Raw genomic sequence first — 14,983 nt, 5'->3', positions numbered from 1 at the left:
CTAATGAATCCATCGGTACCAACCATGTCATACTTCCATGTCACAAAGGAGGCTAAATAACGCTACGAAATTATGCAAAATTCTGGCGAGGAAAAACTGGCATGGCCATTTTCAAAGGGATCCCTTGACCTCTTACCTCAAGATATGTGAATGAAAATGGGTTCTATGGGTACCCACAGGTCTCCCCTTTACAGACATGATGCCCACTTTATGATAATCACATGCAGTTTTTTGAAAGCAGTATAAATGTGTTATTACTATTCTAAAATTGTGTATTTGAATGTTTCTGCATACTGGGGTCCCTAAACAGTCTTGGAATTGCATACATTAGGTATCAGTGTAAGTGTGATGATGTTAGTCCCCATAGTAGCCATTTCCCAGAGTGACTTTTTTTAACTCAGCTGGTGATGTGTCTTTATTCTACGACAATTTTCCTAAAATTAGATTTTAAAAAATTGCAATATATCGCCTTTACTTTATTTTGACTTGATTGTCCACCTTAGTGTAAATTTGTCTTGCTTACAGTATCGCAATATATTGAATTGTTACCCCTGTATCATGATACATATCATATTGCCAGATTCTTGCCAATACACAGCCCTATATGCTATGTCATAAAAAGTTGGTTGACGGTGGTCGGGCACACACTGATTACATTACGTACCCACAACCCCCACCGTTGTTTTGCTTTTTTTTAACAGAAATAATACACATTTAGTTCATTTTGGCTTATCAGCACCGTGTTATCAATAGAATAGATGGTCGGATGATGGACACTAGAAACTGACAGTGAATGTGTCAGCTCCATACGAAGTCTCAGCTCAGAGTAGCAGAAGTCATATTTCACACAAACACGGGACGAGTGTGATGCGGACAAGATGATGCGGAGCGAAAAGCAAAAAGAGCCTATTTGGCAATATTTCAGATTTAAACCCAATGCTATGAGAGAACAATAATGAGGTAGTCGGTGTGTGGAGGATGGAGCGGACACCGCCGGGCCCCGCAGCAAAAGCTCTACCGGCTCTTCACATATTGTCCGTTATCTTGTAAAATGTCCGGTGTAATCGGTAACACCGATGTTGTCACGAGTTTATTAACCGTTGGGAAAATGTCCTCACCGTCACATCCCTAAGTAGAACCAATCAATGACTTAAACGGAACCAGGATGCAGTTGTTGTGTTGCCAGAGGCAGCAGGAACCCAGAGCTCACCCAGCACCGCCCCCACACATTGTGGTAGACCTGCCAAAAAACTGACATGATGAATATTTGAGTGCAGTCACATACATGCTGCTAAATGTAGTGAGCAGTCTTATGTTTCAGCACTGTTTGTGTGTGGTGTGCTGCGTGTGTGTGTGGCACATCATTAGACTGTGTGATTTATGATGTTAGATGTCGACCCGAGGCTCGAGCACTGAAAGCGGCCTGGCTCTTCTCAGATGAGGCCGGGTCTACAGCAACTGTGTGTGTGGGTTCGTCGGATGTTGGCTTACGGCCCTGACACACCGAGATGACTTCAAAGAATTAGTGCTGACAAAGACGGACTAATGTGCCACCTCACAATTTGTTAAAAGCAGCACTTAAACTCCCCTCAGAGACTACAGCCAGCTGGCTGCTGACAAGCAGTAGTCTTTATTTTGCTGTCTGTAAATAACCAACCTGATAATAGGCACCACTTACAGTAGTCTAAAGATACCTGGTGATCCAATCAAATATGTATACATGTCCAGATGAGCAATATCCAGCCACTGTGTTGGACGGGATGAATGACGATCGACCTTCATTTATTAAGGTATCATGAAAATTCAGCTTCAGACAAGGTGGCAAAATAATTATTAGACAATACACGTCTACTGTATAAAACAAACAATTATTTAACAAGAAATAAATGCATGCAAACTTGTCAAAATTATAATCCAAACACATGTCGTGTTGCACTGACATCTGTGAGATCTTCGGTTTTCTATCCCCCCTAAAAGGGGCGCACGTACTGTATGTGCTGGTCTGGTCTATAGGCCATCAGTGATGTCACGAGAACCGATACTTCGGCACAAAGTCAGTGCCAAAATTCGGAAAATGTCATTGTACTCGTTTTTCTACAGTTCCGTAGGTACCGTCAGGGCTCAAGATTAACGGCGTCTAAAATCCAGAAGGACGCAGTGAACTCACTATTGCAGCGTTCATGATCAGTTCCTGATAATGCCACATTGTGAACAACAAATCTGTGTTGAAATCGTCAGGAGGAGAGCTAGTTAACCTTAGTGGTTAGCTGCCAGTGGGTAGCACAGACCTGCTCGGAGCTAACAGCAACGTTAATGACATGGTTAAAGGAGGTTGCATTGAGTGTCATTATGATGCGTTCAGGCTCTTCAGTAAAAAATTACTATTGGGCTAAGCTAGATTCTAATTTTATCATGATGTGTTCAAATGTAATCTTGTAAAATGTCGTTTTTGGTGAGAAAGTTGAATAAATCCAGTTGTTTGAAGATGTTTTCACAGCTGTTTTCAGTCACACACTAAATAATCAGCCATGAGAACCTGGACTTCTGGTGGAGCGTGGAACTCTTTATGTGTTTCATTTAAGGAAAAAGAGAATAGCAGAGGAAATGCAAAATATATATATTATAGCATGAAAGTGGTCAAATGTCAATACAGCAAATATCTGCACAGAATATTGGATGGTGTAAAAAAAACTGTATTGATCAAACTGCTTTATGTGTATTTTATTTGTCTCTATTTTTATTATGTTTGTTTTCTCTTCTTCCTCCCAGTCCGAACAGCCCAGTCCAGCCAGTTCCAGCTCCAGTTCGGGCTTTGCTCCCACACACCACAAACGGCAAGGTAATGAAGTTTCAGCTGATCTCTTTTCTATCGTCTCTTTCAGTCAGAAGTGATCTGTATAATGGTTCCAGTGTAGCTCATACGGAGCACCAGTGGAGTCCAGTAGAAATATAAAAGAAGCTTAGCCAGTGTTAAAGACGGAATTTAAATAATTTCTAACTGGACTTTACAGAGCTTTATTATCTGACCTGTCGTCTAACCAGTGCAGAAGTGTCTTTATTTAGACACATTCATTTGAGGTACGGTTCTCCAGCTTGTGTCAAGAGCCTGAAGATGTGATCTGAACAAAAAGGCTGAATTCTCTGCAGAGAAAAGGAGCATATTTGTTCTGATGACATTTTAATAACCAATTTCATTGCTGAGATCTTATGGGGCCACTGTGGGAAACAAAATAAGGACATTTCGAGTCAGTCATTATATTTTGGAAATGTTTTACTCTCACAAGACATAAAGATGTCATTTCGAGAAAAGGCCGTGATATTATGAGATAAAGCCGTCATTTTACAAGACAAAAGTTGTAATAATTATAGATTACACGGTCATCTTTTGAGAAAAAGTTAATATCACAGTATGTTTTTTGTTTTTTCAATATTTTTTAGAGTAAAGAATGACCTATTATCATATTATAACTTTTTTTTCCAACAGTGGCCATAATATTTAGTCGTAGAGAGCTCCATGAATCACCAGACTGGTTGAAACTATTTTCCAGTGTAACCCACTTATCAAAACCACTTACTTGAACGTTATTATCATCCTGTCCTGTTATAGTGCAGAGCATTATCCTTGTTCAGCTTTGACTTTCTTTACTTCCAAGTAAGTGGTTTATATCATTAGGTTAAAGCTCCCAGATGTTTCAAATCTGTTTGTTGGTTCCCCTTTGGAACGCTGCAAGCCCCTAGATCTGAGCACTGAAAATATAGAGCGAATGTTATCCAAAACAATGAAAGCAAAAATGGGTTTAAATACTGTAGAAGTCATGTAGGACTGAAGATGGTCTCAGAGGACCAGGTGAGTCTGAATGTATGTTTGGGGTAGTTCTTCTTCTTCTTCTTCTCTCGAGGGTGACCTCTGCTTGTGTGTTTGTAATTTTCTCTGGATGCAGTGGTGGACTTCATCATCAGGAAAAGGGTGGCTATTCCTGCCACCACCCACACAGGTAACAGTTCCTATGAGACCTGTGAGCCCCCCCACCACACACACACACACACACACACACACACACTCTCTCACAAACACACTCACACACACACACCCTGTTCACATCTGCATGGAGAACATTTTTCCAGCTTGACTCTGTGCATGAAAGCTCATGCATCTCTCTGCAGTCATGTCGTTAAGGTTTGGTATTGTATCATTGATACGATACCACCCTCCAGAGCTCCCATCACTGCTCATCCAGCAACATGTGTGCATATGTCCTCTTGCACTCTATGATGACGTCTCAGTGTGGAAACATACTATTTATGTTTTAGGTGACTACCTCCATCGTTGTCTAAATACTAAGGCTGTCAAAGTTAACGCGATAACGTTAAATTAGTTTTAACGCCACTAATTTCTTTAATGCATTAACGCAGTCGATCTTTTTGGAGGTTGTAGCGGGTTTTAAAGCTAAAGTGAAGATACTGGCATCATATGAAACTACAGAACCTAAAGAATCCATTGGTACCAACCATGTCATACTAGCTTGTTGTTGAGGAGGCTAAATAACGCATCAAACTTGCGCTTAATTTTGGCGAGAAAAAACTGTCATGGGCATTTTCAAAGGGGTCCCTTGACCTCTGACCTCAAGATATGTGAATGAAAATGGGTTCTATGGGTACCCACGAGTCTCCCCTTTACAGACATGCCCACTTTATGATAATCACATGCAGTTTGGGGCAAGTCATAGTCAAGTCAGCACACTGACACACTGACAGCTGTTGTTGCCTGTTGGGCTGCAGTTTGCCATGTTATGATTTGAGTATATTTTTTATGCTAAATGCAGTACCTGTGAGGGTTTCTGGATGATATTTGTCATTTTTTTTCGTTGTTAATTGATTTCCAGTAATAAATATATACATACATTTGCATAAAGTAGCGTATTTGCCCACTCCCATGTTGATAAGAGTGTTAAATACTCGACAAAATCTCCCTTTAAGGTACATTTTGAACAGATTAAAAAATGTGTGATTAATCGTGATTAACTGTTTTAATCACAGCCCTAGTAATAACTATTAAAACCACATCAGTGAGCCACACTGTGTCACTGGGTGACATGTTCTTTCATTACCATGAACACACACACCGTAGTTTATTCTGACTCAATCCCACACACACCGTCCTGCTGCCGCAAATACTCACTAGAGCACCAAATGTGGATTAATCTGCCACTGAAAATAGTCCCAAACAAATGCACTATTTCCTCTTATTTGAATGAGGCACTGACAAGGTAGGAGGGTAAGAGAGATGAACTAGCACATTGTTGGTTTTGGTCTTTTCGTGGGATTTGTTGACAATAAGAAAGATAAAGAACAACAACAGTAAAGTGTGTCCTCGGACCTACTGGGATCGAACCTGCAGCCACAAGCTCCACTGGACCGACCCACCATCCGTCCACTTCCCAGCATGATCCGCTGCCTTCCTGCATGTTTTCACTTGTGCTTCGACGTAATAATAATGAAAGAGCTCAGTTCCAACGTGGTGGTGTTCTCTGTCCCGCTCACACAGTGCTGGGCCCGCTGCAGTCGGTCATGCAGGATCTGCACTCGGATGACAACGATGACGATTCGGAGGACGATGACGACAACGACATGGACTCTGACGTGGAGCGACCAGCACACACGCACCTCACACACCACCAGCGCAGGTCAGTAAATGGTCACAACAACCTCTGCACAAACACATTTGTTTCATGACACCGTGATCATAGACACAAATTCTAACGGGATACAGAAAGTGGTTTGATTCTAACTAGACTGTTTCAGTTGTGTGAGTTGTTAAGGAGCAGGTTGGTGATTTCTCTGTATAACGTCTCAATAGAGTACGTTTTGGCATGTTCTCACAAGCAGAATTGGAAGCTTGCAGTCAGTTCTGCACAGGGCTTTGATCACCACAGACGCCGGTCAGAACTTGTCTGAATTTACGCTTGATTTCCTTCACTGTTACCCCCTCACGAGTCCCAATGAATATGCTCTCAGCTATACAGCATATAAATCAGCTGGTAGTCTACAGAAAATGTACTATATCACAATATAAAGTTGCATATTTTACAGTCATTTTTTATCTCCCGGACACGGCAGCAGTCTCACTGGAGAACTAGAATGCATCTGTTGATGTACTGAAGCATTTGTCTGTTCTCCTGTGATGATCTATCCAGGGTCAGTTTGAGCGATGGCAGTGAAAGTGACAGCTCCTCGCCCTCACCCCCATCCCGCAACGAAGCCCCGCCCTTACTAAAGACTACTAATAACCAGGTAAGATCATAGTATGTCATGTGTTTCGTTAGTGTAACTGAACGTACCACGAGGGAGCCCAGGTGTTAATGCATGTAGCTCCAGGTCACCCAGAGTGACTCTGACTGGATGTGTGTCCTCTGTCCTCTGTCAGATACTGGAAGTGAAGAGTCCCACCAAGCAGAGCAAGCAGGACAAGAGCAGAAACATAGATTGTGACAAGGTACACAAGGCTTTTTTGTTTCGTTTATCACTATAAATAAGCTCTTATCAAATAGATTAGTTTCAATGAGTTAACATCCAACCTGTCTTCACATCCTCGCTCCTGACACAGAGTATAACATTGCTCTGATACGACACCTATAGGAATACTTCATGGGTTACTCTAGTTATTATTATAGAATTAGTATAAGTTGATTTTGGCTGCATCTTCTCATGCTGTGTTCAAGCGGAGTTTCCAAAGATACCAACGTCTTGGGTTTGCATATTTCACTCAGTGTAAACATCGTACGGCTTCAATGAAGAGCTGCAATAATGTGATACTGTCAGACACACAAAGTATGATCTTAAAGGGGGGGATATAAGAAGAGAAGGTGCTTCGAAGAGGTTAAAAGGTGAGAGAATAAACAAAATAAATCATTAATAAATACACCACATGGACAGTGTAGTTATAAAACCAGTGGAAGTATTGCAGCATTTGACAGCTCTGTTTAGCATTGATGTATGTTTAGGGCTGGGTACCAACCAAAATGTGTCCGTAGCTGCATAATAAGATACATAATCATATTTATTTGTTTTAGCTGCTTGTGTTTAGATAACATTTAATATTTAAAAACTTCTTTAATTAAATGGAAAAAGGGGTTTTGTAGTTAATAGATCATTTATATCTCAGAATGTAAGGCGTTTGACATATGCTCATCATCCTGTACCTTCAACCAGGTTTCTGTGTAAGAGAGGTATATTAAAGCCATGAAGTTAACCTGTTTGCTGTGTGTTTCCCAGGCGTACCTGGACGAGCTGGTGGAACTGCACAAAAGGCTGATGACACTAAGAGAAGGTCATATACTGCAACAGGTGTGTATGTTCGTAAGCCTGATGATGAACTGGAACACTCTGTGAATTGAAGGTGTTACTTGACTACCAGAGATATCGTCTTTTTTTATTCCACACGCTCTTCTTCCTTGTCAAAACTTGGCACCTACATTACCCACAATGCAACTCTAACTACCAGTAAGTTGGTCGTAAATTCAGGTGTGTTATGCTAGTAGCGGCTAATGTAGCCTGCAGCAGCGATGAGCAGCAAAAGAGGTCTGGTAAGATCACTTCTTTCTCACTCCACACCTCCAGATTATTTTCATTTTCAAACTTCACTTGAGGACATTTATCAGACTTGACACCGTAGGCCGTATATAAGAATTGGACGTAGTCACTGTTACATCACCCATTGGTTTGTGGACTACCATTTTGAAGCCTCAAGTTTGTCATTTTGGACGTCGCTTGATTAGCAAGGTGCATCCGTAATTCACGTTAACTGTGATATTGATTGACCCTTCGCTAAGTCCCACTGCTCGTCTTCAGACCCAACCGACGCTGACTCAAGTGAGATCACTTGAGGACATTTATCAGACTTCACACCACCGTATATAAGAAGTGGACGTAGTCACCGTGACGTCACCCATTGGTTTGTGGACTGCCGTTTCGAAGCCTCAAGTTTGGCATTTTGGCTGCCGCCAGAAGTCACCATATGTGGATGAGAGGATGGAGCCACTTACCCTGCTTTATGGTCTATTCTACTCTGAATGGGACCATCTAACTATAAAGCAAGGAATCTCTTTGTGTCTCTCTGTGTTTTATTTAAATATCTCAAGAACCACTCATCCAGTCGACCCAATGGGAATTAATTGGAAGGAAGTAAATGACACGACTACTTTTCCTGAAGAACTTTCTGAAGAGTGCACATTTTCTTTATTGAATGTAACATATAGTCTGTGTTAAATCTTTAATATCAAATTACGGTGGCAATAAGCAAACATTTCATGTAGTTGAGGTTTGATATTATCCCGCTTAAATTCCTGCTTTATTATTTTCTATGAAAAAGTTACACTGAACTGCCAAGCTCCAGTTTAAAGAAGGAAAAATGTATCGGGTGGCTTCCCAGGAGTTTTCACAGAGCTCAGCATAATATCACTACATGCCAGCACTATTAGTCAGCTATATTGCTGCGTTGGATTAGAAGAGGAGCTGTGATCTGTTACAGATCCCTCCGTAATCTCCAGCTTCATCTGGCACCAATGAATTATTTGGTTAACCTCTCTCCACCTAAGAGATTGCGTGGTTCTTACTTATATTCTCGAGGCCTATCGTGTGACGGTGTTGGTGGATCTTCCCATGCAGCCGGCTGCCAAGTTCTGCCTCGCTCTCCTAACAAGACGTCTGGCTCTGAGGAAAGACGAAATCCCATCCAAAACAGCACCGCCCGTGCACGGCTTTAACCATGCACAGTAATCAAGCTAATCTAGCCGCGTTTACCAACTGGCTCCACTTCCTGCTACAAGAGATGGAAATGATTAACTCTCCTGCAACACTGGTGGGGAGCACATACTGTATCACAGAGAACACTGTAATGCACATGGCATGTCTTTAGACAGAGGAGCACGACTTGAGTTTGGGAGCTGTTTCCAGTTGAAACAAATCCTAAACAGCAATGAAAACGAGCAAACGGGCCAAATTGCAGCCCGAAATGGAAAGAGCGATGAGACGCCTGAGTGTCTGACTTGAATCTGCCCGCCTGTAATTTTTCCCACATTTCTGAGAACTGTACCTACACCAAGATATACGGGATGGTGTTCCTTGTAATCCCAGGACTCCCAACCCTGAGCATCAAGTCTGAAAGTAGTAATACCTGCCCCACGTATACTCTTTCTGTTTGAAGGCTTGTGTGACAGCAGATTAAATGAGGCATTATCAGGCTTTCCTTTTGTCACTTATGCTGTGTTGAGACCAAGGAGCGAATTTTCGAGTTGGACTGCCGGTATCATTTTTCATTCGCGCTAGACGCGCCGGGGAGGAGAAGGGGCTTATTGTCTCCATAGATACCAACAGCTTTTATGTCCTCCATCAACCAGGGAAGAAATAACCACTGTTGCTGCTTTGTACATGTTGTGGAAGTCCCAGATATGTCAGAAAACCAAACGCCGTCGTGTCTGGGTTCATAACGTCACCCGGCGGCGAGCTGTATTCACATACAGTGCCATTGCACTGACTGTATCTAGCAAGCCACACGTCGCTACTGCGGTATGAACCCAAAATAAACAGACTGTGCTGTGATTTAATTGCAATAAACAGATCAAAATGATGCCGAAATAATTACATAATGATGCCGATTTGTAAAAAGTCTGAATTCATGCTTTGTCAGGTCTGTCTGCAAGACGACAAGCAAACAACTTTTAAAATGCTTGTTTTCTGAATGGAGTCTGGATGGATCAGTGCCAGGCTATGCAGCTGCTCCATCAACACTCAACATAAAGTCATCTATATATGTACTATCGTAGCTCTGGGTGGTCACAGACAGATACAATATTTATTTCCTCCATTTCTGATTCAACAACATCAGGACGTCAGTGACAACAGGAGGAGAATCTCAATGCTGATAGGCTTTCACGGCATTCACATCGCAAATTTGCGTCTATTTTGCATTGAATATTATGTAAAAAGTTTAATTCGCTCTTGTTGTGAACACACCATTACACCATCACGTATTTGAACACAGTAGCTTCAAAAACTCTGAACGCAGGTATGAGGTGCAACAAAAACATTATATCATTATCATACATCGTAAACAGGATGAGATGTTTTTTGAACATTAAAGCATGCAAACATGCTCTAGTAGAAAACCCACAATACAAGTATGAATCTAAAAATGAGCATGATGTATTTCCTTTAAAGATTTCCTGTGGTAGTTTCCTGTAAAAGCCCACCTGATGAATTGTTGGGGTGGTTATTTGTTTGCTAGTGAAAGACGATCACTGTGTACTGATGTTATTTCAGTTCCTGACAGTTTCTCTCTTTGGTTTCATATTTAATTAACCTGTATCCAGTGCAAATATTTGTTTGAGATCAAATGTTTTCACCCTGATTACAGATGTGAACAGAAATAGTACCATAGTCCTCTCTCTGTTTTCCAGATTGTGAACCTCATCGAAGAGACGGGACACTTCCACATCACAAACACTACTTTTGACTTCGACCTTTGCTCCTTGGACAGAAGTACCGTGAGAAAACTCCAGAGTTACCTGGACACCTCTGGACTGTCCTGAGGGCTTCTGAGCAGCTGGCTGCTGGATCTCGGTCTCCACGCAGACTTTTTGATTTTTCTTGAATAAAAACTCCAACTTTGGATGCAATGCAAACGCCCCACTGTGGCCGGGTTTGTCCAGTTGCTGTGTGTGTCCAGCCTGCTGGTTTGGACTGGGCCCTCTGAATGAAGAGGTGGTCCCCCGCTGCAGAACCCCAGAGCCCGGTGTTGTGGGGATGAGCCCTGTGGATCAGGAGATCACCCAGAAAGCCTTGAAAACTTCACTTGATTTCTAAAAAAAACATCAAAAAAGAAGTGGGGAGTGGCGACCTTGTTGCTCTTAATGAATGTGCATATTGTTACCATGTATGTTCCTGATTTGTTGTTCATTGTGACAAATGCATGGTCAACATTGCCTTACAACATTGTAAGTCTTATTTATTGAATTTAATTTGCAGGTGTGAGTGCGTGTGTGTGTGTGTGTGTGAGTGAGTGTGTGTGTATTTGAAATGGCAAAAAAAGAAGATTTGCAGCAGAATGAGACTGTGTTGAAGCACTTCACAACAGGCATATCTCTGAATCTGTGTGACAGTGAGTCACAGCATCACTAAGGACACTCCATTAGTCACGGACTTGAATTGAAATCGAATGTCATACTGAATAATTTCAACGGGAACAAAAAACTGCCGCAGCAGCAGGTGTGCTGATACATTTATATTCCAGTCCATGAAAGAACAACCTTGCAGAAGCACTCCTAGAATCCAGCTCGAGGCCCGGCCGGTCAGTGAAGGGTGGTTTGGATGGCAAAATACAGAATGGGGTTTGCACTGGGTCGGGGTTAAAGGGGCACGATGTAAGAATCAAAAATTGCTTGACACCTGTGGCCGTTAAGTCAACGACAGTCAGCGTCCTGTTTCTCGCACTACGTAGACACGAGCGAGCATCGGTCAAAACAGTGAGGCGACACACACGAGACTGAACGTGATTTATTAGCCAGCTAAAACCACAGTATCACTGTATATTTCACATGCTGTCCAGTAGGAATTTTGCCAGGTCAGGGTCCGTTTTGATAAACAAAACCAAACTAAGGTCCCTCCATGAATGGAACGCCCGGCCGATGTTGATCCAAGTTTTCCCCCGACGTCGGTCACATATCTGTTTTGCCAGATGGGCTTCACTAGATATAATTTTGTTTTTTTTAGCTTGTGGTGGACGCTGATCGTTTCTTGGCGTAATCAGACTCCATTTCTAACGAACATTAGCTATGGTTGCATAGTTAGGTTGCGACCCCGAGATAATAGTTCAACTTTTGGAAACGCTGCAGCGCACACCTCATGTCATGTCATGTGACGAGGAACAATCAATCACAGACGGTAGATATCTTCACTTTGCTTTATCATCTGTCCCACAGACTATTTTACTGCTTCGCCCTTCCTGTCAGAAGACGACGCAACATCCTGTTGAAAGGTCAGCCAGATTGAAGCCGAGAAATCAAACAGTAATGTTGCTGTGAGGGATTTACGGTGCTGGAAATCCATTTATTTTAGATTTGACTTTGTTTAGTTTAGTCAGTGAGGCTTTTACTGCTAAATTACCGCAACTTAATCATCGTCATCTCAGCACGCAGATTTTGGTTGCTTAGTAACGGCAGGCGCAACAGGAGCGCAACTTCCCAAGCACCTTGGATAAAAGGATGAAAATGGCACGGCTAGCGTTTCCCACGTGTTTTAGACGCGGCATGCGTACCGTGGCTGTGATTAACGGATTGTCTGTTTCAGAAAGATTGCAGGGTTGTTTCAGACTGTTAGACAATCCGACAAGCACATTGCTTGAAGCATACCGAGGCCTTCAGTGTGCAGGCGTTACTCTAGATTTGCAAGACCGCATCTGATTTTGAGCTAACAACGTCAATCCTTTTAAAGCTGTTACGTGTAGAATTCTATTTCGGTGCCTCCAGTGGTTGTATACAAAACAACACTGTGGCTAAGAAAGTCATCATCTCCCATCTCCCTCCGCCTCATGGATCGGATCAACTTTTAAAGGGAGTATCATAACACAGAAATTCTGCACATGGTGGCTTTAAACTCACTCCACTCACCGACAACTTGTGTTAAAAGATGTATTTCTATTATTGAATTTATTTTTAAGTCCATTTGCAAACTCATTATCTGTATTCCACATGCATACAAAAACTTTAAATGACATTGCACACCCAGCTGTAAGGATTAAAGCACGCCACCTCATCATTTCATACAGGTGCAACATCATTTGGCAGTTTTTTGTTCCCATATTCTGACGCTGTATAAAGTATAAAGGCTGGAGTGAGCTGAGCACAAATCACTAAGGTCAAAGTTCTCATGATACAATGGAAAAAAAAAAACACATTTTGACCAAATCCAGAATAAAGTGCTGCAGCAGGTCCTGCCGACCGGCTCGCTGGCTGCAACGTAAAGAAAAGCTTTGTTGTGTCGGCTCATTTTCTGCTTACAGGGGCCAACGGAACATGCCAAAAGCAGAGCTAATAGATCCAGTTGGTTTAGGAAACTACTACATGACTGAAAGGAAGTCATGATCAATTTGCCATCGGGGGGATTTGTAGAACAGATCGAGCCCTGCGAGAGGAAGAAACTCCCTTTTATGATGTCAGAAAAGAGAAAAGAGTGTTCAGCATTTCTGAAATGTGTGAAATATTTTGGGTAAATTTAACAAAAAGAGGAAGCCGTGGGACTTTTTGGCTGACAGGTACTGTTACGGGTGTAAGAAAAACAGATGTTTTATTTATTTAGTGGGTGTTTGAGTTGTTAAATCAAAGCTCAGCGTTCATTTTCCCAGGAGAAGGCCTTTTGTTTGATATGTACCAGGCTGAAACTAAAGTTCAGGATGGTTAACAGTCGGGGTCCTTTCCACATGACCCTGAAGGGTTTTTCTTACCCGGTGTTCTGTCTTATGGTTTCTTGTGTATTTTGAGGACATACAATAAATATTCTGTATGATGTACAGATGAGTTATTAAGTCACGTGTGTTTGAGCTTTTTTGGCACAATTTTTCTTTTCTTTTTATACGTTTTTTCACACAAGTCTTGCAAGCTGTGGTTTAAAACCTTAAATACAATTATAAATGACATTTATGTGCCTTGCAGGAAGTCATCTGTCCACCAGAATCAAAGTGTAACTGGGGGGAAAAAGCCAGTGACGGCGAATTCCTGGATTCTGGGATCCAAATGTTGATCTCCCTCCTCTGGTGGATCACAAAAACCTGTGCCATGCGTGTTGTTTTTTTATGTCAGTCAGAGTGGGTGGTCTGATAGAGGAGAAGCTGGAAGTCCTCCAGTTTCCCCATTTTATTGTGGGCGAAGAAGAATCGCTTTCCTTTCCTCCGTCTCTCCGCGCTGGAACAACCTGTTCCTGTGCCGCCTGAAGGATACATGTTAAAAATGCCTCTGTGGAGGAGTCGGTAGGTGTTCAGCCGTGTTCTGCTATATTTAGTCCTGGTGCAAAGCTGTGCCGTTCCAGTCCATTTTCATCCTTTTCATGTGTACTAGTAGAGGGGCCTTGTGGCAACGTCATCTGGCAGCGCCGCCTTCAGGCGAACATTTCCACCCGCACAACAAATATCAAAATCTAAAGGTCGCCCTTTCTTATGAAATTTCCTTTTGATTTGAATTTACCTTTCCTTCAGCATCACCCTCAGGACAAGCTTTACATTTTTACTGTGTAAAAATAAACATAATATTGATTCATATTTGATCAGCGCGGCCTAGTTTGCCTGTTTGGGTGGAGTTCGCGAGTGATTGACAGCCGGCTCTCAGATCAGCTCTTACTGCTTGTTTTCCTCCGGTCTGTGAAATCTTGCAGATGCTGTTAGGAGCACCAGAGGACACAGAGGCACGTGATTTTTTTTTCAGGTTACCTGTTTCATGCACTACTGTCAGGATATAGCGACCGTTTTATTAAAAAAATAATCTCGCCTACTTCAGCTTTTAAGCTTTTTACGGGGATTTCAAATGCACCTCACAGTTTTCATTTTTGCTGACACAAGACTGCTGTTTTTAAATTCATCCAATCTGAACGGCACACTGGAAAAGTTCAGCTTCAGAACATATTGTCTTTCAGTAAAACTCTCTCTATTCTGCACCTTTAAATGGAGCCGTACTGTATTCATTAGTTCATAATATGGCATCATCTCCCGTACGCAGCAGACCGACCAAAGGCTTCGGTACGAGCAGGAAAGTTTCACTTGTGAATGATTTCGCTGGCATTCCAAATGGAGACAAGAAAAGGGGAAAGTGGCTGCTCAGACTCCTGGATTAATTTAAGCTATTTTCCTCTGAGAGAATGGAGCTGAGGGAGGAGGGAGGGGGTATAGAGGAAGAATGGAGCCTGCGGGGGGGGGGGGGAATGGTTCAGAGTCCAGGCCAGC

The 14,983-nt window shown here is 42.2% G+C and overlaps 1 protein-coding gene across 2 annotated transcripts in view; it reads left to right on the top strand.

The window, feature by feature from the left end:
* Positions 1 to 13,576, top strand: part of mllt3 (MLLT3 super elongation complex subunit) — a 50,231-nt gene extending 36,655 nt beyond the window's left edge. The window contains exons 8-14 of one of the 2 annotated variants that reach the window (XM_037758593.1): positions 2,770 to 2,839; positions 3,942 to 3,995; positions 5,546 to 5,684; positions 6,195 to 6,291; positions 6,425 to 6,493; positions 7,273 to 7,344; positions 10,455 to 13,576. In XM_037758593.1, the coding sequence (XP_037614521.1) occupies positions 2,770 to 2,839; positions 3,942 to 3,995; positions 5,546 to 5,684; positions 6,195 to 6,291; positions 6,425 to 6,493; positions 7,273 to 7,344; positions 10,455 to 10,586 (633 nt within the window). In that variant the 3' untranslated portion in view covers positions 10,587 to 13,576. The remainder of the gene's footprint in view (positions 1 to 2,769; positions 2,840 to 3,941; positions 3,996 to 5,545; positions 5,685 to 6,194; positions 6,292 to 6,424; positions 6,494 to 7,272; positions 7,345 to 10,454) is intronic. The other variant, XM_037758594.1, reaches the window with a different exon arrangement.
* The last annotated feature ends 1,407 nt before the right edge of the window (positions 13,577 to 14,983 follow it).

This window comes from Sebastes umbrosus, chromosome 22, assembly GCF_015220745.1.
Source record: "Sebastes umbrosus isolate fSebUmb1 chromosome 22, fSebUmb1.pri, whole genome shotgun sequence".
NCBI classification, from domain to species: domain Eukaryota; kingdom Metazoa; phylum Chordata; class Actinopteri; order Perciformes; family Sebastidae; genus Sebastes; species Sebastes umbrosus.
The sequence above is the reverse complement of the archived record's forward strand: the minus strand, read 5'-3'. Positions and strand labels throughout refer to the sequence as shown.